Raw genomic sequence first — 23,612 nt, 5'->3', positions numbered from 1 at the left:
CCATCCCGTCCCCATCCCCGTCCCTGTCCCTATCCCGTCCCTGTCCCCATCCCGTCCCCATCCCCATCCCCATCCCCATCCCCATCCCCATCCCCATCCCCATCCCCATCCTGTCCCCGTCCCCATCCCCAGCACGACACACACGGAGCTCCCCGCAGGCACTTTTAATATTAAATTCACTCGTTTCACGCCCCGGCGGTGCTCAGGGGTAGCCCAGCTACTCGCCGAACACAGCCACCGCCCGGCGCCCCGCCGGCACGTAGCCCAAGGTGTCCACCTCTCCCCCGCCACGGCTCTCCTTCTGGAAGTGGATCTCCAGAGCATCCCTCATGGGCTCCTCGGCCAGCACGTCGGGGATCCCCGAGAGCAGGACGGTCCTGGCGCAGCGGGAGGGCTGGAACTGGGGAGAGAACAGGGCTGGGCTGCAGCAGCACCATGCTGCGAGGCCCCAAGGGGAGGCAGAACCCTAAAAGGGGGCAAAACCCTACAAAAAAATCACCCCCCCGGGCTGCACGGTGCTGCGGGGGGCAGAGCTCCACCAGCCCCCAGCCTGCAGGTGCTGTTTCGCAGCGGGGTGAGTGGTCTTACCTGGATGTTAGTGACCTCTCCTCTCATGTAGGGCGATATTTTGAGCTTGTATTTTGCTTTCCCGATAGGCACCTGGACTTGCCCTCTAGCGATGAGCTGCTCAGCCACTGCAGATGGAGAGAAAAGCCCTCAGCTCCCCCACACCCCCGCTGAACTCTTGGTTACGTTCCTGGCACGGACACCACGACTGGAACTGCCCAGCTCCAACTCTCCCATCCCCGTTCCACAGAGCCTCAGCTGCGTCTGCTCTCAGGAGACAACCAGTGCCCCCCGGAGCTGTCTGGATCACTCCCCTCTTGCTGGCAGCCCGAGCTCCGTGCTCCCCACGCACCTCCATCGTGCACGAAGGTCAGCACCACCTGGCCACAGTCGTCCAGGAACTCCCTGCTCTCCACCTCGCTGCCCCCATTCTTCGTCTTGCTGAAGAAGAGCTCCAGCTTGTCCAGCAGGATGTCCTCGGGGATGACCCGGCTGGGCAGACCGGACACCAGGATGCTCTTGCTGCTCCGAGCGAGCCCGATCTGCGAGCAGCACGGGCCGGTCAGAACCCCAGCAGGGCAGAGCTCGGGGAGCAGAAACAAAGCTGCAGCACGGATGTGCTGGGCTGAGCTGGTAGCAGTGACCCAGCCCAGGAATTGGGAGCAGGATGCAGCTGCAGGCCCTGGGGATGTACCTCCAGGGCGGATGGCAGCAGCACGTCCACCGGGCTCGCCTGCACTCGCATTCGGCAGCGGTCAGGCTCCTCCAGGCTCTCCCCGTTGCTCAGCTCCACCGTGTGCTCCTTCACCTCGATCACCCTCTGGGCCACTGCGAAAAGGGAAAGCCCTCAGCCTGGTGGCTCAGCAGGACGGGGCATGGAGCAGCAAAGGCCTTGAGGAAAGGGTATAACTTTGCACGGGGCTGGCTTTGCTGCCCGTGGCAGCGCTCTTCTCGCTCTTACCCTCTGCCTTCTCAAAGGTGATGAGAGCTGAGCCGCCCTGCAGAGGGTAGCGGATCAGCGGGGTGAGCATCAGCTTGTTCGTGTCCTCCTTGTCTGTCACAAGTCCCTTAAACACCAGGTTCCTCTCTGGCAGGGCAGGTAACATCTAGGTTAGAGCACACAGCAGCTGGAGGAGACTGCACCCCGCATGGGGCCTGGCCCAATCCACGGATGAGAAGCAAGCTGGCGGCTCAGAACAACCGGCTGGCGAGCCTTAGCAGGGTCTGTCCTGGGATCCAGCTGTGCCCAGACCCCAAAGCCACCTCTCGTGGCACTGGCAGAGCAGCATCACACCGCCCAGTTGCGTTTACCAGCAGCCTGGCTCGCACCCCTCACCCACACACACTCCGTTACCATCATCGGATCCTCCCAGCCCTTCTTCCTCATTTCTTCCAGTTTCTCCTCCAACATCTCCTTCTCCTGCTTCAGTCCGCTCTTCTCCTCCTTTGCTAAAAAAATTTCGGACTGGAAGGAAAGGAACAGGGAGCAGTAAGGGAACCACCACGAAGCCCAGCGCTACGCTGCTCTCTCATCCAAGCGCTCGGACTCAGCTCCAGCCACGCCACTTTTCCTCTTGGCTCCCTGCAGCCCTGCCACGGCTCCCGGCTTTCTACTGCAGCCCGTCCTCCTGCCACCCCAGCATGAACTCATTTCCCCCCCGTGCTGCTCCACGAACCCCCTGCTGCGTCCCAGTCCCCGCAGAGCAGCGAGCCCGGCCGCCCGCTGCCACCTTCCCAAGCCTGAGAGGATTCCTCCAAGCACCCACCTGGAGGGATTGGATTAGATCTTCCAGAGGATTGCGCTGCTGGATATTTTCCTGAATGAGCTCTATTGTGTTCTTCACCTGTTGTATCCTTTGCTCTGTCTCTTCTTTTTCCTTTTGTAGCGCGGCGTTTTCTTGGTCCACAGCACTACAAAGCTCCTGTGCCAGAGGGACCATCAGAAATGGGCACCCTGCCGACCCCACTGCGCGTCCAACCCCAAGCACAGCCCCGCAGCCCTGTTCTCATCCACGTGAACACCCCCTCTCCACCGCTCCTGCCTCTCACGGAATATTTTCACAGATCACACTCCTTGGAAAAACCAACTCCACAAATCTGCTGGCGTCTCGATGCAGGGAGCTTGCAAGGAGACGAGGGGAAAAGTCGCCACCAAAAAACCTGAGCACCCAGCGATCCCCAGGGCCTGGGGTGGTTTGGGGGGGACAGCTCCAGCCCAGGGAGGCCGGGGGGGTTCTGGGCTGGTGGTGGCAGAGCCCTGGATCCGACCCGACCCCCCCCTCATCCCTCGGGAACCGCTCCCCAAGCCGGGCCGCACCTTGTAGCGCTCGATCTCCTGCCGGACCTGCTCGGGGGTCATCTCCGAGCCGCCGTCCTGCAGGCCCTGGGGGTCTTCCAGCCGCACGAAGGAGCTCTGGAGGACGAGGGGGGGTCAGAACCGCGTCCCCCGAGGCCCCGGACCCTTCCTCTCCCCTCCCACCGCCCGGTCCCGGGGCTCGGCCCGGCCCCGGGAGCCCCGCACGGAGCCGTCACCTCCTCCGAGTCCATGGCAAAAGGGCGGCGGGGCCGGACCCACCGGCACCCCGGGAGCCCTCCCCCGCCGCTCCGCCCGCCCCCGCCGCTTTCGCTTTCGTTTCCTCAGCCCGGCTCCGCCTCCGGGGCTGTCCCGGTGAGCCTAAGCCCGGCCAGGGAGGGGTTCAAGCCCTGGGGATGGCCTTGCTTGGCCGGTAGCCTGCAGAGGTGGCCCAAAAAACGTAGTGGGCTCCTGGCACCGCTCCACACGCTCAATTCTCAGGAGAAGCAAAGGCAGCAGCTGGAATTCACCATTCCTCTCCCCTCTGCGAGTTGGAGAAGGAATTCGCCCTCTTAGGGAAGAGCTGAGTTTTGGGGGGTGAGACCTTTCAACAGCAGCAGGGACAGAACATAAATCCTGCTTCAGCAGCAGAGAAGAGGGGAAAAGGTCATCTCCTACTGAGAAGGGCCCAGGATGGTCCTCCAGATAGCTCAGCTCAGCTTCAAAGCCTGAAATGCTCCTGAGTTCTCAGAAGTTTGCCTGGGCTACAATTCCTTTCCCACCTCTTTTATGGAAAGGTAAAGCAAGCCTACACTGCTGTGAAAGGGGCCTTGCACCACTGTTTTGTTGAAAGGAGCCTTGCACCACTGTTTTGCACAACAAAACAAAATGGTTTTTAATAAACATTTATTGACACTGCCTTATTACAAGATTAGAATCGTAGCTTCTGGAAGAACCACTTGTTCTTGCCCGTCTTGTACCTGAAAGAGAAAGAACACAGCCATTACAGAGACTGCTGGGGTAGGAACAGCATCAAACACGCACCTGCTCCGTCCGTGTCCTTCTACTCAGGGAAAACGCCGCACACCCCTCACCCACAAGTACTTCACCTGCTCTCTGCACCCCACTTTGCCGACTGAACCTTTCTTAAAAAGCTGAAGGCCCCGCGGAAGTAACACCCTGCAGATTTCCCTCATTAAATCATTTCACGAAGGACACCCCCACTGCAGCAGCGCTCACAATGAGGAGGGGGAGAGCAGCGCGGGGTGGTTCCACTGGACGCTTTGTTTGGATTTATTTGTGCTTTAAAACTCCCTGCATTGGAGTTTCTGAAGCAAATGCTGAAACCAAGGGGTGTTGATGTCAAAGGGTTGTGGGCAAAGCGCCAGCACGGCCCTGTCACGCTAAGCCTAGGGACACTCATCCGATGGCCACGAGGCACCACGACACCGAGAGATCAGCGTGTGGCACTGGAACAGCCCCACCTGCGTGGGCACAAAGCAGCAGCATCAAAATAAACGCCCCCATCAGCTGAGTGCTGCTCCCAAACCGCTCCTGCTCTCAGTGAAATGCAGGTTCTCACTCATGAGGCTGAGCAAACACACCAGGAGAGAACTAATCCACCCCAAAAGTACACTCGAGGAAGTCGGAGCAGAAGTGTCCAATCCAGGGCTGGAGCAGGGCTCTGGCACAACCTCACCAAGTCCTCCAGCGAGCGCTGGTGCCACGAGGAGCTTCCAACTCACCTCTCCTCAAACTTCACCTTGGCTTCACGCCTCGCTTTGCGTTTCAGCGCAGGGTCCCTGAACACATCCTTATTGACAACGGTTTTGTCCAGGGGAATGTCAACGGAATACCTGGATGAGAGCAGCACAGCGTGAGACAGCCACCGGATGGCCACGAAGGGTGAAAACACAGCCCCAAATCACACCTGTCAGATGCCTGAATTAGGGCCAGGTTAAAGAGCTCGAGCACTTAAATCAGTTTAGTTCTGGTAGTCAACAAACCACCGAAGCATCAAGACGTTCAATTCAATGCATAAAAGGTAACTTGTGACAGGGAACAAGCTCCTCTGGCCAGCACTTTGTATGCAGCAGCAGCTGCAACTGGACAGGAAACCCACTACTGGGCTGTAAGAGCTGTCACAACCCCACCCCAACTGCTTTTAGGGTTCTTCCACTGACATCCCAATATCAGCTGAGGCTGAAGGTGGCTGGATTGAAGAGCCAGCTGGGGATTTCAGCAGCTTGCTGCTCTCACATCAGCTTTACAACCTGCCGGGTTGTTTCCACACAGTGCATGCCTCACACTCATTCAACCACGCAAGCCAGACCCTCAACACCTCCCAGCACTTTGCAAAGAGAACACACGAGAGCTGCAGCCGCTGAGAGCACACAACGCTGCTCCTCCGCTCCTGCCACCACACCGAAGCCACCGCACTCACCGGGTGGGCATCAGGTGGTTGTAGTTGTAAACCTTCACGAACGACTTGATCTTGGACCTCTTCGCTATCTTCTTCTTGCCCATGGCCGCCGTCACCTTCCGCGGGTAGCGATCGATGCCCGCCACCAGTGCGTGGCTGTAGGGCCGGTCGGAGGTGCCATCATCGATGTTCTGAAACACACCGCCCGCCCCGCGATGGGCCCCGCCGAGCGCCAGCCCCCTCGGGGAGCCCCCCAAAAGCACCGACACCGGCACGGGCCGGCAGCGCCGCGGGGCTCTCAGCCGCTGCCCAGAACCGGCCGGGAGCGGGGATCCGGGACGGAGCCAGGAGCGGGGAAGGGAGGGGGCGGCCCCGCAGCCCCCCCGCAGGCCGGCCCCGCGCTCACCTTGACGATGACGGCCTTGCGGCCCGAGTAGCGGCCGGCGAGCACCAGCACCACCTTCCCCGGCTTCATAAACTTGCCCATCTCTGCGGACACAGCGCGCGGCGCTCAGCGGAGGGCCCCGGCCGCCCCCGGCCCCGCGATGGCGGCGGATGGCGCCCGAGGGCCGCGGATGGCGACGGATGGCGGCGCCGGGCCCCACTCACCGACACAGCCGCTGCGATGGCGCCCAGACCGGAAAAGGAAGCCCGCCGGCCTTTCACCTGACGTCACTTCCGCTTCAGGGCGCCGCGAAGCGGGTCGCGCATGCGCAGAGCGGCGCCGCGGTTGCTAGGCAACGGGCCCGGGCCTGGGCCTGCTGTAGGCCTCAAGGCCTCCCCCGGTGCCCCCCGGTGCTCCCGGTGGCGGCGGGGCCGGCACGAAGGCAGACACGGAGGCAGCCGTTTGCTCACCCATTTCATTTCAGAACCGGTCGCAGCCCGCGCCCAGAGGTGCTGCCGTTACACCAAGCACAGCCTCCCTTCCCGCCCCCCCGCCAGGAGTTACAGATAAATTAAACTCTGATTATAAATTACCACAAAAAGTTAACGAGCGCGCTAGCAGCACGAAGGCTAGGAACTGACACGAATTAAAACGGAGCAGCTGGAAACGCATTTTCCCCCCGCACAGGCTTGCCAAAGCGATTAACGCAGCCGCTAGGGAGCACCACACTGCTGGTGCTCTGGGCTCCGCACAAAAAGCTTCAAAAAAAGGAGTTTTTGGGATTTCCACAGGGAGCAGCCTGAATGTCAGCCCTCACCCAGCAGTGTTTTGCTATTCAGAACTGTGTGAGGGCAGGGTGGGGTGCTGTACTGCACCCAACCTCCAGCATCAGGACACCGTAAGATTTTCCCTAAAAGCAGATATAAATTTTAAAGAGCCAAATTTGGTCTTAAAAAAAAAAAAAGCCAGGCTTCTGGAGCCCAACAGCTGCCTACTTGTGGAAAGTGGATGATCTAGAATAAAAATACATCAAAAAGCATCTTTGATGTTTTTCAGCTGCCGGACGGCCAGGTCAACTGGGAGGTTGAACTTCAAGTTGCTCAGGCGACTGAGGATGTTGAGCGCACTCTCAAAGCCCGTGTTTGCCATGTAGCTCCACGGCTGGTAGTGAGATTGTACCAGAGCTCCGGATTTGCAGATGAGATTTACCCAGGAGACCAGGCGCTGCTCATTCAGCGCCATACACACCAGAGCTTTCAGTTCCGAGTCCGCGCTGCGCTTGAAGGGGTCGTGCTCAGTGAGGACAGTGTGTATGGCCGTCAGCAGGCTCTGTTTTGGGGTGATGGTGACTCCTCCTGTCACAGGCAAGGCAAAGGACTGGGAGAGCTTGCGAGCTGGAGACTCCACGAAGGCTTGTCCGTTCTTAGCGTTGTAATACTTCACAAAGAGTTCCCAGGGATGCATCGTCTGCGGTGAGGAGGTGAACGCGGGAATCAAGCACGCGATGGGTGCCAACACCAGGCTCATCCCTTGCGAAGAGGCGTAGAGCCCGTGAGCCATCAGGTCTCGTAAAGCGATGGTCAGCTCCTTCCGCACAGCCAGAGTCAGCTCATCTCTCCCTCCTAAGGGAATATCCTGCAGGTCGGAGGAACTGATAACGTGGTCTTCCTGCTGGTGTTTCATGGCTAGCTGCCTCACCCGGTCCACCGACAGCTCCAGTTTCTTAATTAAGGGGGAATAGTCCTTGTTGGCTTGGTCTTTCTGCCAGAGGGACCGAGGAATCTGACCAGTAGCACAACCAAACTGACTAACAGCAAATATCTGCAGCACAGCAAGCATGCGACGCATGAGGTGCAGGCCCGTTTCTCGCATCTTTCTGGCATCTTCTGGGTTCACTGATCAGGTTAGAAAAAGAGGAAAAAAATACTTTCATTAAGGAGCGAGACCTTCATTGCTGAGCAGACCAACATCTCTGCTCTGTCATATACACAGGGGGAGTACACATCTGCTCCTCCTCCACCAGAGACTTTCCTCGGGAGCTGCTGTCAGTAGGACCGATGGCAATTTCTCTAGTTGCAAAGCGCTGAACCCAACCAGAAAAAGCAAACTTTACAACGGTCCATTCTCAACAATCAGATCTGTCTTAAATCACTTACAGAGAAGAAATCTTACAGCAGCTTTTTCTGGTGGGCAGTACAACCAAAGAGAAGATAGTGATCAGCCTTTAGGCAGTATAATATCAAATTGGTAGTTTGAAGATAACAGACCCAAAACAGGCTAACGTGACAGGATGCTGGTTCATGCCCAATGAACCTCAAATGAGCTACAGCAGGAAGAGAGGCTCCAAGCCAAGCAGTGCCTACCTCTGCTTCCAGAAGACCGGGTATTTGGTTTACAGGAGCCACCACTGTCCTTTCTACCTGTGCACTCACAGTGTCCATCTTCTGCCTTACCAGGGCTTCCAACTTCATCTGGAAGAAGAGTTTCACACTATTACTTTACAATTGTGAGTTTAAACTGCGTATCCCAAGTACTAAGGTCAATATTCCCTTAGACCTCCTTGCACCTTCCTTGTCAGTCTCATTCTCCCCACCACCAGCTCAGAGATCTGTACTTCCCCACGACCCAGGCACCAATCCTACATCCATCGTCTGACATCTGTGGCCTTCCTCCTCATAACTACGGCAGGGAATTACAAAAAAATACAATCTGCTCGTCTAAAAACTGAGCACTGACCCTGAATGAAGTTGATGAACATTTCAAGGTCCCTTATTTGCGTCTTCAGTTGTTCCACCAGCTGCTCCTTCACCCTGGCCGGATTAACAATCTGTGCTATGGCAGCATCCACTCGCTGTCGCAATTCCTCTGGAGAGAGCGTTGCAATGTCCGCACTCAAGTCCATGTCCAGCTTCTTTATCAGCTCATCTATAATCATCTACGAAACACCAATCAGTAGCATGATCTCACCGTGTGACGCAGCTGCCCACGAGCTCCAAAATACTCCATTCACTACCTTGGCAACAGGCTCCTTTGTTATACGTTGAAAATTACAAGAGATGACAGGATCACATTTATGCACGCAGACTAACTATTAATACAGCTAATTACAGCTGCCAGTGAGAAATACAGAACAGATGATTTGGCCAGTCCTTCAGAGGCTCACAAATCCTAAGGATAAGCACGTGCAGAATGACTTGAAGAGCCTTACCCGTTGTCTTTCCATAACCACAGACTGTGGCAGAGAGTCATAGCTGCCCTCTTGGTAAGCAAACGTCTCCAGGTCATCCAGCTGTGTCTTAAGCTGCAAGATCAGCTCTCTCTGCTTTTCCTTCTGCGCCTCAATTCGCTCCTGCTTCTCCTGTTCGCTCTGAAAAAAGTTACCAGTAAACTAAATTAAACATTTAGCGTCGACAGAGAACAGCATCATGGCCTGAGGAGAATTTCCTTCAGCTCATGCAATTAACTACTGAACGCTACAAGCCACCTCAAGAAAAAGGTGTGTGTGCACATCGAGGAGAGAGTGTCACATCAGCTCATTTGACAGAAGGATCTCTTCAAACCTCCCACAGCCAAGCCCCATGGTGTGGGGCTGGAACACAGCACACACTGCTCCAAGCACCCACGTAACACCCAGGCACCAAAGATCCTCCGAGACACTGCCAAATGTCAGCATCACACTGAGCTGAGCTTTTGCCTTATCTCAGAGCTGGGTGTTTTAAGGGCTGTCCCAGCCAGCTGGCTTCAGTGGGTGAAAGCTCCTGCGACCGAGCTTCCCACAGAGCCGCCTGCCTGCTCGCTGCCTACCTGGAGCCTGCCGCACCCTGGGAGGGGCACGGTGCCTCCGGACGGAGCCCTGCTGGGCGGCCACGACAGCCGCTCACCTCTGTCAGCAGCAGGCAGGAGCACAGCTACAACTAACTGGATTTTAAACAAATTATTGAATCCCAGAACCGCCTGGGCTGGAAGGGATGGTGAAGCTCATTTTGTTCCACCCCCCTGCCGTGGGCACGATGCCTGCCTCTAGCTCAGGTTGCCCAAAGCCACGTCCAACCTGGCTTTGAGCCCTGCCAGGAAGAGGCACCCAAAGCTCCCCCAGCTCGCACCAGCACCCTCACAACTAACGATTTTACACTAATTAGGGTTAGAAAAGCCCTCCAAGATCACCCAGTCCAACCATCACCCCAACACCAACATCACCCACCAAACCATGCCCCTTGGGCGAAATTTAAGGCATTTCTTCCTTATACCTGACGCAAACCCGCTCTTTAGTTACCCCCCCCTCCCCGTCCTGTCACCGTGCTCGGGGCCCGATCCCTTCGGTGCCTTCCCCCCCCCCCCCCCCCCCCACTCACCGGGCCGTCCCCGAGACCGTGGGCGAGGGGCGCGGGGCAGCCACGGAAGGCGAAATCCTCGAGCTCCCGGATCAGGCGCTGCTGCTCTCCCGGCCCGGCCCTCGCCACCTGCCTCAGGCGGAATTGCACCTGAGCGAAATGCGAGGCCAGCGCCAGCAGCGCCCCGTGCAACCGGCGCCGCTCCGCCCGCAACCGCGGCACCGACCGCGGCGACCCCGCTGCCTCCTCCTCCTCTCCTTCCTCCTCCTCTTCTTCCTCCTCCTCCGCTGTCACGGCGCCCACCGGCGCCCAGCGCTCCCCCGGCCCCCCCGGTCCCCCCTCCGCCTCCATGGCGGTGCTACCGGCGCGGCGCCGCCGCCATTTTGTGCCCTGCCCCCCCCCCGCCTCTCGGTGCTCGGGGCTTGCGCGGTACCGGAGCCCCCCCCCCCCCCCATAGCGCCCCCTCGCGGCTCGGCGCGGCCCCCGTTGCCCCCCCTCCTTTCCCGGTCCCCCCCCCTCCGGTGCCCCCCGGTCCCGAATAGCTCGGGGCGGGGCCGGGCTCGGACATGGCGAGGTGGGAACGGGCACGGGACGGAGCCGGGGAAAACACCGGGGACGTGGGGGGGGCACCCCGAGAAGGGGGGTTTGGGGAAATGGGGGGCGGGACAGGGCACGTCCCGGGACCGGGACCGGTCCCGGGGGGAGCCGTGGGTAGCCGGGTTTGGGGCCATCGCCACAAAAAGGACGTGGAGGGGCTAAAAAGGGTCCGGAGAAGGGCGGCGAGGCTGGAGGGGGGGGGGGCTGGGGGTGGAGAAGAAAGCTCACGGGGAGAGGTGACAGGGGTAACCCCATCGCACCCCACAGGAACCCCAAAGGGGGCTGTGGGGGGGGGTTGGCTGTTCTCCCGTGTGCCCGGTGACAGGACGAGGGGGAACGGGCTGAAGTTGTGCCAGGGGAGGTTTAATTTGGATATTAGGAAGAGAAAAGGTTGTTAGGTGAGGTTTAGGTTGGATTTTAGGAAGAACTTCTTTACCAAAAGGGTTGTGAGGCGTTGGGATGGGCTGCCCAGGGAAGTGGCTGAATCCCCATCCCTGGAGGTCTTTAAAAGACGTTTAGATGTAGAGCTCAGTGACATGGTTCAGTGGACGACTGAACGCCTTAGGTCAGAGGCTGGACTCGGTGATCTTCGAATCCCAGAACCATCGAGCTTGGAAGAGACCTCCACGATCACCCAGTCCAACCTCTGACCTGACACTACCAAGCCCTCCACTAAACCCTGTCACTAAGCTTTAAAGCCAAGCCAGGATGAGGAGTCGGATGAGAAATCAGCTAGTAGCAGCTGGCAAAAGTTGCAAAATCCTCAGCTCTCGTTCTCGCAGGGGACTTCAGCGTCCCAGACATATCCTGGAAATGCCATACAGCTCAGAGGGAGCAGCCCAGGGGGTTCCTGGAGAGAGTTATAGTGGAAGATTGGAGGTCTCTTCCAACCTAGATGATTCTGTGGTTCTGTGATAAGCGGCCCCGCAGCACAGACCCTGATGGCATTCACTGGGACAAACACGGCCCAGCCCCAAATCCCTGTCCCACACCTCACGCACGGTCCCGGCCCGGTGCTGCCAGGCCAAAGGCATCACAGAAACGCCCGCTGTGCTTGTGTTTTGACAGGCAGCACGCAAAGACGCTGTGGTACGACCGCCCGCGGTACGTCTTCCTGGAGTTCTGCGTGGAGGACAGCAGAGACGTTAAAGTCGTCATCGAGGATCACCGGGTGGTGTTCAGGTCAGCTGCTGCTGGTTTGCAAGCCCTGGACTGGGGACCAGAGAGCTTGTGGTACGTGGCCTCAGTCCCGTCCTAAAATGAGTGTTTGTGTTTTGGCAGCTGCAAAAATGCCGATGGAGTGGAGTTCTACAATGAGATCAACCTCTACGGCAGGGTGAACTCCAAGGTGAGCCCTCCCCAGCAAACTGTTCCCTGGCAGCCTGTGGCAGGCTTAGAACTGAACGCGGCCCGTGATGCCACGAGCAGCGCTGCTTTGAGTTGAATCCTGGCTGTTTCCTGAGAGCTCGAGTGGAGCAAGCACAAGGCTGGGAGCCCTGAGCTTGGGTCTGTCACTAGCAGCACGGTGCTGAGCCACAAACAGCCCTTGTGGTGCTGTGTCCCACAGCCTGGGAGTGGCTGAGCGTGCGTCTGCAGTGGATTAGAGAGGAGTCTGGCAGGCCCTGAGGTGAGGCATCCCCATCTCTTGGCAGGACTCACAGGACAAGCGCTCTGATCGCTCCATCACGTGCTTCATAAGGAAGTGGAAGGAGAAAGTGGCGTGGCCCCGTATCACCAAGGAGAACATCAAGGTGCGTGTGGCATCCTGCAGGAAAGAGAGTCCGGGGGGCTGCCTGTCTCCAGCACGCTGGCTTCCTGGGCTCTACCTGCCCCTGGGGCACCCAACACAGAGCCCCCACAAGCCAGGAATGCCTCCCGCTGCCTGCCAGCCCACCTCTGCCCTCTGGCATCCCTATCCCTCAACGTGGGCTGCGTCAGGATTGCTCCTTGCAGACGCAGGGATGTTCTCCCAGCCCTCGTGGTGTTCGGGAGCAGCACCCAGTGCTCGCTCCCTGCGAGGTCAGGGCCCCCAGGTCCCCTTCTGCGCTGCTCCCTCCCTCAAGGTCTGCTCTCTCTGCCCGCAGCCAGCTTGGCTCTCCGTGGATTTCGACAACTGGCGAGACTGGGAAGGGGACGAGGAGGTGGAGAGGGCCATGATGGAGGAGTACGCTGAGGTGAGCCCAGCAAAGGGCGAGCTGGGTGCTCGGGGAGGCAGGGGGAAGCCGGGCACGCAGAGTGCCCACGATGGACCTTTGTTCCCCATCCAGCTCCTGCAGAAGGTCACGGACAAGGGCCCTGCCCCGACCATGGACGACCTGGACGTGAGTAGAGCCCGGAGCTGCCTTCCCCGGGCGCTGCAGGAGCCTCTGGTGCTGTGCTCACCCCGGTTGCCATCCCCGCTGCAGGGACGCTCCCGGGCAGCACCGGACGGCTGCCGCTACCGGCCCCGTCCCACTTTGCTCCGTGTCCCTTTCCACAGGACGACCTCTGAAGCCCAGCTCCCGTGGGCCACCACCGCCACCGTGAGGCTCTCCCGGTGCACCGGCAGCGAACACGGCCGAACCGGGACGCGGGCAGGACTCGAAAAGGAGCACGGCAGCAGCGCGGTCCCCCAGCACCGGTTACCGGTGGGGTCAATAAACACCGGCAGCCACCACCCTGCACCCGTGTCCGCTGTCCCTAGGGGTCCGGGGGGGGCACCGGGAGGAGGTGGGGCATACCGGGGGTGGGAGGGGCTTACCGGGAGGGGGTGGGGTTTACCGGGAGGGGGAGGAGCTTCCGTGGAGGGAGGCAGGGCCCCACAGCCCCGTGTCCCTCGCCGCTCGCCGTCACCGTCACCGGTCCTGTTCCGTGCCACCACCACCATGGTGTTCCAGTGCCAGCGGGACAGCTGGGCCCGGCAGGTAGTAACGGGGCTGGGGTTTATGGCCCGGTACAGCCCGGTAAGGCCTGGTCTGGTCCGGTCCCTCACGGTGCTGCCACCTCTTTGTTGCAGTTTGCCACCAAGGTGGTGTCGTGCCAGGCGGCGGAGCTGCGGCCCGAGGGCGGCGGGGAGCCGGTGAGGGGCTTCCAGGTGGTGCTGGAGGACACCATCCTCTTCCCCGAGGGTGGTGGGCAGGTATGGAGGGGCTGGGGGACGGGACCGGGATCTGGGACCGGGAACTGGGACAAGGGACCCTGCACTGGGACTGGGATCCAGGACTGGGATGTTGAACTGGGATAGGGGCCCAGGACCAGGACCCTGGACTGGGACCCTGAACAGGGACTAGGACCCTAAATCAGGGCCCTGGACCAGGACTGGGATCCTAGACTGGGACTCTGAACCGGGACAGGGACACGGGACAGGGACCTGGGACCCTGAATTGGGACCCAGGCCCAGGACCCTAAATCAGGACCCTGTACTGGGATGGGGATCATGGACTGGGGTCCTAAACCAAGACAGAACTGGGATCTGGACCCTGAACTGGGACCTGGGACTGGGACCCTGGACCAGGACCCTGAATCAGGACCCAGGACCGAGACCCTGAAGCAGGACCCTGTCCTGGACCAAGACCCTGCACTGGGACCCAGGACCCTGAAGCAGAACCCTGCACCAGGACTGGGACCAGGACCCAGGCCCGGCCACTGACCCCCATCTCCCACAGCCTGATGACCGTGGGCTGATCGGCGACGTGCCCGTGCTGCGTGTCACCCGCCGGGGCCCCGAGGCCGTTCACTTCGTGCAGAAGGAGCTGGAGCCGGGCACCTCCGTGCTGCTGTCACTGGACTGGGAGCGGCGCTTCGACCACATGCAGCAGCACTCAGGTCCGTGCCCATTAACACCAGTAGCACCGAGCCACAGGGGCACTGGGCAGAGCCACACGGTCTGGGCTGAGGTGGGGGTCAGTGCCCAGTTCGTCCTCCCTAATTTGGGGAGGGAGAAGGCTGAGCTGACAGCGCTGTGCCCACCGGCTGTCCCTGGGGCTGCCTGGGAGGGGAAGCCCTCTGTGGTTTGTAAACCAGCTGCAAGGGGGGCTGGAAGCAAACTCTCATCCCACTGGGGAGGGCTCCGAGCACGCCGTGTTGCCCTTGGGTCCCACGGGCTGCGAGGCAGCAGCTGCCTCCTCCGTCTGTTTCCATCCACGAGCAGCAGCCCCACACCTCCAGGCATGTCCCTGGGCTGGTTCCCAAACCTTGTGGAAATGTCAGCAGAAAAAATACACTTTGGCAGGGAATTTTTTTCCCCCTGTGTCCAAAATTCAAAGCCGTCGCTTGCACATCTCTTCCAGGACAGCACCTCATCACTGCCATTGCAGACCTGATGTTTGGATTCAAAACGACTTCATGGTGAGCAGGAAAAAGGCTCCTTTGAACCTCAGTCTTATCTCGTTTGGCATATGCCATGAGGAGGTGATCGCTGATAATTTGAAAGCAGTTAGCTCTTGGATATTTCATTTGACCGCGGAGGGCCTGGGAGAATTGACTGGGCTGGAGACAAGCTATACAAAATATTTGCTTCGTCTTGTGTTCCAAATGCGTGGTACGCATCTGATGCTCTGTAACGAGGAGGGAGAGGAGGGAGGTGTGGTTCGTTTCAGTCACCACGTTCCCAGCAGCTAGTCCTGGATGGCACTTGGTGCTGCGCGGGGGGGATCTTCCAGCTGCTCTTCTCCACAGCAGCTGTTATTCCCTCATCCGTGCAGGGAGCTGGGCCGTCAGCGAAGCGTCATCGAGCTGGACACCCCCAGCGTGACGGCGGAGCAAATAGAAGCCCTGGAGAGGAGCGTGAACGAGAAGATTCGGGAGAGGGTGCCCGTGACAGTGCGGGAGGTGGCTGCGGATGACCCCGAAGTTGAAACAGTGAGCGACGGGGTAGAGCTGATGCTGAACGTGGGGCCAAAGTGGTTGTGGCACGTGTGTCACCTCCTTGGCTCTCCTCCCCCTTTGCTAGGTGAGAAGCCGTGGCTTACCAGATGACCACACAGGGCCAGTGCGAGTTATAAACATCGAAGGCATAGACTCCAACATGTGCTGTGGGACTCACGTCTCCAACCTGAGCGACTTGCAGGTAGGGGGGCTGCAGCCCAGCTGCCCTCAGGAGCCTTGCTCCGCATGTGCAGACTGAGCACAACAAAAATCCCGAGGATCCAGGTTGTGCTGGAAATTGTCCTAGTGGTAAAGGGGTGGGGCTGGCCTTTACCACTAGGTAATTTGCTTTTTTTAATTTGCTTACCCTTTGCTTTTCAGGGTAAGAGCAAAATCCTGTTCTCCTTTTCTGACCAGAGTGTTTTTCTTTTCAAGGTTATTAAACTCCTTGGCACGGAAAAAGGGAAAAAGAACAAAACCAACTTGATTTTCCTGGCAGGGAACAGAGTTCTGAAGTCCATTGAACAAAGTCACAATACTGAGAAGGCTCTAACCTCACTGCTCAAGTAATACTCTTGGCACTTTGGTTCTTTCATCTTCATTGTTCCTTCTGACAAATACAACATAAGCCTCAGGGTGCATCTGCATGGTGTTCTTCATGATACGCTATCTGCTTTTGCTCCCTTAATAAGTCTTGTCTTCATCTTTCTAAGTATCAATTAAGGCTCTTTGTTTTATTTCAGAAATGGACCTGGTGAGCACGTTGAGGCCGTGAAGAGGCTGCAGAGCTCAGTGAAACTGCTTCAGAAGGTATGGGGATGGCTGAGGAAAGCAGACAGTGTCTGCTCCCTGCAGGCCCAAGCCACTGAATTTTAAGCATCCGTTTTTATCAAAACTGCTCCATCTCTGGGAACAAAGCTTGGTGCTCACGCTGGCTTATCCGTCTTCTCCATTCACTTTTCTTTCAGAATAACTTGAACCTGCTTAGAGACATTGCTGTTTTGATAGCACGGGACTTCAAGAGCAAACCTGTTCAGAGTCAGCTGTTTGTGTTACACAGGTACGGGGAGTTTGGGGACAGGGGGATGAAGCCACGATATTATGTGATTTATGGTAGCTGCATCTCTGACACCTACTCAAGCTTACAACAATTACTGTTTAAAAGTCAAACATTCCTCATGAGTGAATATAAGCAAGGTGAACAAAATATTAAACCGACTGGGCCTTCTGGAAGGTTGTGTAATGGAAGAAATGTGTAAGTTATTCAGTCACTGAATTCCTCTGTTTTTATAGCTAAGAAATAACTGTGTCTGATTTCTTTCTGCCCTCAGTGCTTTCAAATAAAACCGAGAAGCTCAATTCCTTAAACACTTAAATAATTCTTAACATATCCACAGAAATGCACAGAAAGGATTTAGATTTATAGGAAAAAAAATAGTCTCCGTTCTAAGAGCAAGAGATCAAAACCCCCGTTCTAAGAGCAAGAGATCAAAACCCCAGGCATGATCATAGGCTGCTCTTTCAACTTCTCTGAGGGCAGTTGGAAATTTTAGTCTTTAACAAAATGGAAAACTAACAAAAGCTAAACTTAGATACTGTCACTGCCTTTGGTTTGTGATTGATGTTTTGGACTCTGGTGTGGATTTTTTTCTTCCTCTCTGAAGTGGCTTTTTACCCATCCTTACAGGAAAGAGGGTGACTCGGAGTTCATGAACATCATCGCTAACGAGATAGGGACAGAGGTGAGTCATTGATGCAGCCAAACCTGACACCAGTGGCATTTTCCTTCAAGTCTGTAGCACAGACAGGGGCTGGCTTGGCTTCTGTTTGTGCCACAGTCACAAGCTACACATCTCTTTCCTTCCAAAAATTGCACGAGGTTATTGTTCCCAGCAGCCTCAGTGCACAGGGGGATCCCCAATGGTCAAGAAATACAGCAGCAAAAATTCTGAGCGCTGTAGAAGAGCCTGTCCCTAAAAAGCCATACAGATCTTCATCGGCCCTGTTAAGGATAGCCCAGTACCTGTTCTGTCCCCTCCAACATAGGATTCAGTACAAGAGATTCAAAAGCTTCTCTCCCTCTTACTTCAAATTGAGTTTTGGTCTCAGTAATGAACTCATGACTTGTTTATGTGTTTTAAGGGGACCTGTAGCCCGTGTCTCTGTACCCTTTCCAGAAAAAAGGAGGGCAGTGGCTATTCTGGAGCAAGGTCTGTCTCTCTGTCCACAGGAAACCCTGCTGTTCCTGACGGTGGGAGATGAAAAAGAAGCAGGACTCTTCCTTCTAGCTGGACCTGTTGAAGCAGTTGAGAATTTAGGTCCCAGGTACCATGTTCTGTGGTTTCTTTAAAATTAGTAAAAATTCCAACTAAGCAGCTGAGCCATATAATCAGACCATGGACCCTTCTTTGCTGCCTGGAGCAGGTTAGGGCAGGCTACCCTCTTTTCTACGAGTGGCCTTCAGCATGTGCTGTCGTTACTGCAGGGTGGCAGAGCTGCTGGGAGGCAAAGGAGCTGGGAAGCGAGGCCGCTTTCAGGGCAAGGCGACCAAAATGAGTCGGCGAGGAGAAGTGGAAGCTCTGCTCCAGGAATTTGTCAGCCACCAAAGAGCTGAAACATAAAGAATTCTCAAAGTACGGCTGTCTTCCTTGCTTTGCATCATCTCCACCAAGTTCTGTCTCAGAGAATAAAGACATTTAAAAAAAAAAAAGCATCTTTTGTGAACTGATTTGAGGCTCATGGAAGACAGGGGGAGGGAAACTGCCACCCTAGTTTTTCTCTGACCCTAGATGCTGTGAGGTTTCTTTAATTTCCCCAGGCAAGTGGTACACTGCTTAAGCAATTAAAGAGCTTAATGACTACTTTTATGAGCTTCCTACAAGCCAAGAGAAGGGCCCTCCGGCTTGCAGTGTACCATGGCTTTTAGTTTGTACAAGTTGTTTTGTGAACCTATTTATTCACAATAAACTGGATGCATTTTAAAAAAAGATCAGAAAACTGGTAAGAAGCAGAGGGTTTGAACATGGTATTTTCAAGCAACCACAGAGAAAAATGATTCAAGATTTTATGCTGAGCCTTTGTAGGGAGAAAGAGAAACGTGGCAGGAGTTGAAGGGATGCTCGAGTCAGTAAATCCCTTTTAGAAGACCAAACTAAGCAGGGCACCAGGTGTGGCTGCTTACTGCTCAGAGAGAACTGATGCAGTGCTGAACCTGTGAGCAAGTCTCCACGAGCCCTTTCTTTAAAAACAAGAAACCAAGCACGTTATTAAAAAAGAGAAGTTCATCTGCTTGTAGGAGGCCTGGCAGAGCCATGGTAACGCACACGTGCTGGCTCGACACGAGAATTAAATGCAGCTGGAACCGCCACCTCGTGCTTTGTTCTGCAGGAAAATAGAAAACCACATCCAACCCCACCACACCGGGTGTTTCCGAGCCTGTACCGATGCAAAACCTCCTGGATTAACAACTCCCCGCTGCCTCTCGGGTTTGCCTTTTCTGCCAGGGAGGGTCCTGAGGCTGCCGCAATCTCAGCTGCAGAAACAAAAGGGGCGCTGCGGAGCCACGCTGAAAAAAGCCTGAGTTGGGAATAGGTGTTTTTTTGTTTTGTTTTGTTTTGTTTTTCCTCCTTCCTTCCTAGCTCTAACACTACAACTTCAGCCCAGATATCGATAATAAAACATGAGAAATCTCCATCCTAAAACCATTTTTCTGCCACGAGCAGCAGCCTCAGCACCTGCGGTCTCCTCCGCACGGAGCAGAGCCCCCCCTGCCAGCTCCCGAGCTGTTTGTGCACGGCAGGATCGGGCCAAGGGTCAGGGCTGTGCAGGCCACCAGCTCCTGCTGGGTCACTTTGCTGCAGGAGGAGGGCGAGCAGCAGCAGCAGCCCTCGTTTCCTTGGTTTTATTGTGTGGTTTGGGTGATTTTGGGCTTGGTCTTCATCACCATGCGGCACCGGCCGCCAGCTGAGCCCCACGGGGACACGGGGGCTGCGGGCAGCCTGTGGTGTCCCCAGGAGCCACCAGCCCACACTGTTAATCACACGAGCCCTGCAGGAGCCATACCAACAGGGCAGGGGGTCGGGGATGCAGGAGAGCCCTGCACCAGGGCAGCCGGTCCCCAGCGTCCCCACAGGGACATCCTTCCTCCAGCCCCCTCCCGGTCCCTGCGGGTGGCACTCGGTCACCGTCCCCCTGCCCATGAGACAGCTGAACTCACCGACTAAATACACCACCTAAATACACCTCCAGCTTTAATAAAATACCCTTGTTTCCCCTCTGTATACACGCACACACACACACACACCCCGAAACCCCACGCTGCTTCACGCAGCAGCGAATATCGAACACCGGGGCCCACGAGCTGATGGGCTACGGGCCTGGGGGGCTCCCACAAGCCCGAATTTCTCTCCAAATCCTTCTCCCCCCCCCACAGCCCGCCCGTTCCCGTGACAGAGCCGCCTCGCCAGCAGCCCCTGAGCACCCATGGGCGCACAGCACCCTGCTCCCGGCGGTGCCACCCCTCTCCCTCGTGCCACCAGCACCTGTGGCACCGGCGGTGGCGTCGTGGCACTGCTCGTGCAGCCGTAACGGGGAGAGGAACCAGCACAAACCCCACGGTCCCACGGTCCGCTCCTTGCCCTGGGGAGGGCCGCGCCGTTACCTGGGGGGACACCCGTGCCACGGCCCCCCCCCTAGACGCCCTTCTTGTCCTGCGTGGCGAGGAGCTGGGAGACGCAGTAGGGGATGAGGCCTACGGTGGCCAGGGGCACGGCCGCGCTCTTGCAGAAGGAGAGGACGTAGAAGAGCAGCTGCAGGTGGGAGGGCGGCCTGAAGGCGTCGAAGAGGTGCAGGACGAGCAGCGAGGCGGCGGCGCAGCCCAGGCGGAAAGGCAGCTGCCGGCCCTGCTTCCCCCGGCAGCTCTCCAGGTACATGTGGGAGTTGAGGGCCAGCCCCAGCCCGAAGAGGATGCCCAGGTTGCGGAGGAGGCTGGCGAAGGGGGTGGTGTCGATGTGGACCCACTCGGGGTGGTTGCACCACCTCTGCGCCTTCTCCAGGGTCCAGAGCAAGTCCACGCCGAGCGCCCGCAGCAGCAGGTAGAGGCCCAGGGCGAAGCTGAAGAGGAAGGTGGTGACGCCCAGGTACCTGCGGAGGCTGGCGTGGTAGATGGAGCGGACGTGCTGGAAGGTCTCGGCCACCACCATGCCTGCGGGGAGAGGAGGCGGCGCTGCTCAGAGCTGGGGGGGCTCCTGCGTGGTCAGAGCACCCCCACGGCCACCGCTGCACCCCGAGAGTCGCCAGCCCCAAGCCCTTTGGCTGCCTCTCCCCACGGATCCCCCAGACATGGGAAAAGGCCTCAGCTCTTCTGCTGCATGTGGTGGGGGGACCTGGGGGGGCTGCTGTGGGGTGAAGGGGACGGGCCCAGGGGGTGCACTCACCGGAGAAGACCCCCGCGATGACCTGGTGGGGGAAGTGGGCGGCGATGAAGACTCGGGACAGACAGACGCAGACCTGGACCGCCCAGAAGCCCGTCCAAAGCACCAGCCACAAAACCCTGCAAGGGGCAAAGGGGAAGCATCAGCACTGGGGTCGGCTCCTGCTGCCATCGGGAACCCCAAAATGTGCCAATACGGGATCCGCTGCCGCCCTTTTCGGATTTGGGGCAGTCCCCAGCCCAGCCCCCAGTTTGGGCACACGGCTTACCAGTACTTCAGCGTCTTCGACTGCCTCTTGCCCGACGCGAGGGAGAGCAGGGCGGTCACCATCACGTAGTACACGCCTGCTGCACCCATGGCATGGCCGGAGGGGCTCCCTGGGGGAGAAAGAAGCCCCCGGTCAGACCCCCATGGGATCAGGCTGTCCCCTGGGGCTCCCACGCAGTGGGTTCATGGCACCGAGCACCCATCCACAGGCGGGTGCCACCACGGCACGAGGAGCACAGCTCAAGCTCCGAGGCCTGTCCTACGATCAGGACAGGGCAGAAGGCAGCGACCACCCTCGGTGGCTCATGCTGAGGCCACTCACAGCCCCAAGCTGGCTGCAACCACAGACAAAAAATACGCACAGGGTTGCTGCTGCCAGCACGTGGCCGAGCATGGCCCCAGCAGGATTTGTGCTGAGCCGCCACGTCTGCGCACACCGAGGGTAAAAGTCCGCTCCGCGCAGGGGCTGCCCTGCCTCCGCCCCGCCAGGGCACGGCGGTGGCCCTGCAGCTCGGTGATAACAGCGGAGATAACGGTCCCGGCCATGCCAGCACCCCCACTTTGGGACCAGGACCCCTGGGTCCCATGGACAGAGCGTCCCCGTGCTCCCCCCCCTTGGGTGCGGGACCCTACCGGGGCCGGTCTCGCAGGTGAGTGGGAACTGCTGGATGGCTGGGGCGGAGGCGTTGCTGTAGTAGTTGGTCTCGTGCACCCACCAGTACGGTCTCTCCCCAAATAGGATCCTGAAAAGAAAGGAGAGAGGGGTTTGGGGTGGTTATTCCTGGAGTGAGAACTTCCCAGGAGCAGGCAAACGTGCTGAGAAGAGGCCGTCTGCTCCCCCCATGCCTGTTCCAGTGAGAGCACCCCACGGTGCCAGCAGAGGGGGAGGACACCCGTCCCCATCAGCATGGGTATCCCGGCCGTGGGGCAGGCACAGAACCAGAGCACCCAGCACAGCTCCCCAAGCACCCCACAGGGTCCAGCCGTGGGACAGAACAGCCCCAAATCTCCAGCACAACGCCAGGCACCGGGTGGCACAGCAGAGGTGGCACCGCGCTGGTCCCCTTGTGCTGCTGGCACCACGTCCCGTGGCTAACACCGAGCCGTGCCGGGCTCGAGCTGATGGCAGGGGGGTGTCTGCGTCTGCCTGCAGCCGGCTGATTCCTGCCTGCCTTTGGGGAAGGGGGAAGAGCCTTTTCTAAAAATCTTGGGGATGAAGAACGCCGACCATCACCGCCAGGCTCGCAGCCGAGCCGCAGGACCTCACATCAGGGCTGGGTGCCCCGGGTTAAGGCGAACCCAACTGTGCCAGCACGCCCCGGGGCTACTCACCACTTGAAGACGAGGTTGAGCCAGTCCCCGATGACGGCCACCCAGATGAGCCGGATGCCCACCGGCTCGCAGAAATGGAACCAGAGAGGAAAAAGGACGAAAAAAGTGTTCCTGAGGTCGGCGGCGAAGGAGATGAAGAGGAACCAGTCCTGGGAGCCCTGGAAGTGCTCCTGCAGCCAGCGCGTGGCCTGGATGCCCGCGTCATGCAGGACGTTCATGCCAGCCTCCATCCTCCTCCTCCTCTTCCTCCTCCTCCTCCTCCTCCTCAGCTGCCTCCCGGCGGGTCCGGGCTGCCCCGCGTCGCACCGCGGTTTTATACCCTGCGGGCTCTTGTTTGCTGCCGGCAGGTCGCTTGTCCCAGCGCCGATCTTTGGACCCAAAACCACTTTTGCCAAAGGTGCATCACCGGGGGGTTGTGACAAACATGTTTGGAAGGACTTACGTAAAAACAGGCAGCGGGGCGGCGGGGAGCGTGCCCGGCGGGTGCCTTAACCCTTCACCACCCCTGCCAGGTGCCTCTGCTGCTCGGGGTGGGGTTCTGCAGCCCCCCGCTCCTCCTGGCTCCCAATAAATCACACGATCTGCTCCTCGTGCACCCCAGCATTTACTTTTTTTTAGCAGGGCAGAGGCTCAAGCACCTGCAGAGGGATGGAAAAATGCTGCTCCCATCCCCGGAGCCAAAACCTCTGCCTGGTTCGCAAGCACCCTGCTGCCACGGCATCTGCCAGGCTGACTTAACCAGGTCTCTGCTCGTTGGGAACCTTTCCGAGCTGTTTTGGGAGCTCCTTGGAGGCTGAGAGCGAAGCCTGGAGAGGTCCTGGCTGCTGGAGATGTTGTCCTGAGCCCTGTGGGGTTTCAGGACCTGTGCAAGTGAGGTACGGGGAGCAATCCTGCCTGGCACACCCCTGGGTTAACCCCTCCTGCCCTGCCAGACCCCATCCACGGTCATGGAGGCGAGGATATCACTTGTCACTTGTCACTTGTCGTGCCAGGTCCCTGCCTGTGGCCTCTCCACCCCAGGCTGACGGTGCTGGCAGATTTATCTCCCTGGTGTCCCCTGGGAGTCAGCGATGAAAGAGTAACATGGAGCTGGCTGCATGGGTCCAGGACATGGGGTCAGCATGGCAAAAGAAACCCCATG

At 58.2% G+C, this 23,612-nt stretch overlaps 6 protein-coding genes across 6 annotated transcripts; 2 read left to right on the top strand and 4 right to left on the bottom strand.

Annotated features, from left to right (window-relative positions):
- Positions 1 to 149: 149 nt before the first annotated feature.
- IFI35 (interferon induced protein 35) lies at positions 150 to 3,252 on the bottom strand. Its single transcript, XM_068660834.1, has 9 exons — positions 3,100 to 3,252; positions 2,885 to 2,980; positions 2,334 to 2,489; positions 1,922 to 2,032; positions 1,529 to 1,673; positions 1,262 to 1,395; positions 920 to 1,109; positions 589 to 695; positions 150 to 400 (listed from the first exon to the last, which is right to left on the bottom strand). Exons 1-9 carry the CDS (start codon positions 3,112 to 3,114, stop codon positions 218 to 220), a joined length of 1,137 nt encoding a protein of 378 aa, XP_068516935.1. The 5' UTR covers positions 3,115 to 3,252; the 3' UTR covers positions 150 to 217.
- A 497-nt stretch (positions 3,253 to 3,749) lies between these two features.
- On the bottom strand, positions 3,750 to 5,968 carry RPL27 (ribosomal protein L27). Its single transcript, XM_068660871.1, has 5 exons — positions 5,892 to 5,968; positions 5,689 to 5,771; positions 5,304 to 5,473; positions 4,606 to 4,716; positions 3,750 to 3,840 (listed from the first exon to the last, which is right to left on the bottom strand). Exons 2-5 carry the CDS (start codon positions 5,767 to 5,769, stop codon positions 3,792 to 3,794), a joined length of 411 nt encoding a protein of 136 aa, XP_068516972.1. The 5' UTR covers positions 5,770 to 5,771; positions 5,892 to 5,968; the 3' UTR covers positions 3,750 to 3,791.
- Positions 5,969 to 6,578: 610 nt separating this feature from the next.
- Positions 6,579 to 10,404, bottom strand: RUNDC1 (RUN domain containing 1). The gene is made up of 5 exons (XM_068660799.1): positions 10,020 to 10,404; positions 8,876 to 9,034; positions 8,404 to 8,602; positions 8,031 to 8,138; positions 6,579 to 7,562 (listed from the first exon to the last, which is right to left on the bottom strand). Exons 1-5 carry the CDS (start codon positions 10,347 to 10,349, stop codon positions 6,697 to 6,699), a joined length of 1,662 nt encoding a protein of 553 aa, XP_068516900.1. The 5' UTR covers positions 10,350 to 10,404; the 3' UTR covers positions 6,579 to 6,696.
- Positions 10,405 to 10,439: 35 nt separating this feature from the next.
- PTGES3L (prostaglandin E synthase 3 like) lies at positions 10,440 to 13,256 on the top strand. Its single transcript, XM_068660868.1, has 7 exons — positions 10,440 to 10,572; positions 11,664 to 11,777; positions 11,877 to 11,943; positions 12,248 to 12,346; positions 12,680 to 12,769; positions 12,863 to 12,916; positions 13,075 to 13,256. Exons 1-7 carry the CDS (start codon positions 10,565 to 10,567, stop codon positions 13,084 to 13,086), a joined length of 444 nt encoding a protein of 147 aa, XP_068516969.1. The 5' UTR covers positions 10,440 to 10,564; the 3' UTR covers positions 13,087 to 13,256.
- An 86-nt stretch (positions 13,257 to 13,342) lies between these two features.
- AARSD1 (alanyl-tRNA synthetase domain containing 1) lies at positions 13,343 to 18,150 on the top strand. Its single transcript, XM_068660827.1, has 12 exons — positions 13,343 to 13,498; positions 13,591 to 13,713; positions 14,240 to 14,399; positions 14,864 to 14,921; positions 15,278 to 15,434; positions 15,526 to 15,642; positions 15,876 to 16,006; positions 16,184 to 16,250; positions 16,409 to 16,500; positions 17,128 to 17,182; positions 17,671 to 17,765; positions 17,926 to 18,150. The coding sequence occupies exons 1-12, from the start codon at positions 13,460 to 13,462 to the stop codon at positions 18,059 to 18,061; spliced, it is 1,230 nt and encodes a 409-aa protein (XP_068516928.1). The 5' UTR covers positions 13,343 to 13,459; the 3' UTR covers positions 18,062 to 18,150.
- Positions 18,151 to 19,673: 1,523 nt separating this feature from the next.
- On the bottom strand, positions 19,674 to 22,987 carry G6PC1 (glucose-6-phosphatase catalytic subunit 1). The gene is made up of 5 exons (XM_068660843.1): positions 22,472 to 22,987; positions 21,773 to 21,882; positions 21,141 to 21,249; positions 20,876 to 20,991; positions 19,674 to 20,643 (listed from the first exon to the last, which is right to left on the bottom strand). Exons 1-5 carry the CDS (start codon positions 22,699 to 22,701, stop codon positions 20,132 to 20,134), a joined length of 1,077 nt encoding a protein of 358 aa, XP_068516944.1. The 5' UTR covers positions 22,702 to 22,987; the 3' UTR covers positions 19,674 to 20,131.
- Between the last annotated feature and the right edge of the window lie 625 nt (positions 22,988 to 23,612).

Source organism: Anas acuta, chromosome 25 (genome assembly GCF_963932015.1).
Source record: "Anas acuta chromosome 25, bAnaAcu1.1, whole genome shotgun sequence".
Taxonomy (NCBI): Eukaryota; Metazoa; Chordata; class Aves; order Anseriformes; family Anatidae; genus Anas; species Anas acuta.
The sequence above is the reverse complement of the archived record's forward strand: the minus strand, read 5'-3'. Positions and strand labels throughout refer to the sequence as shown.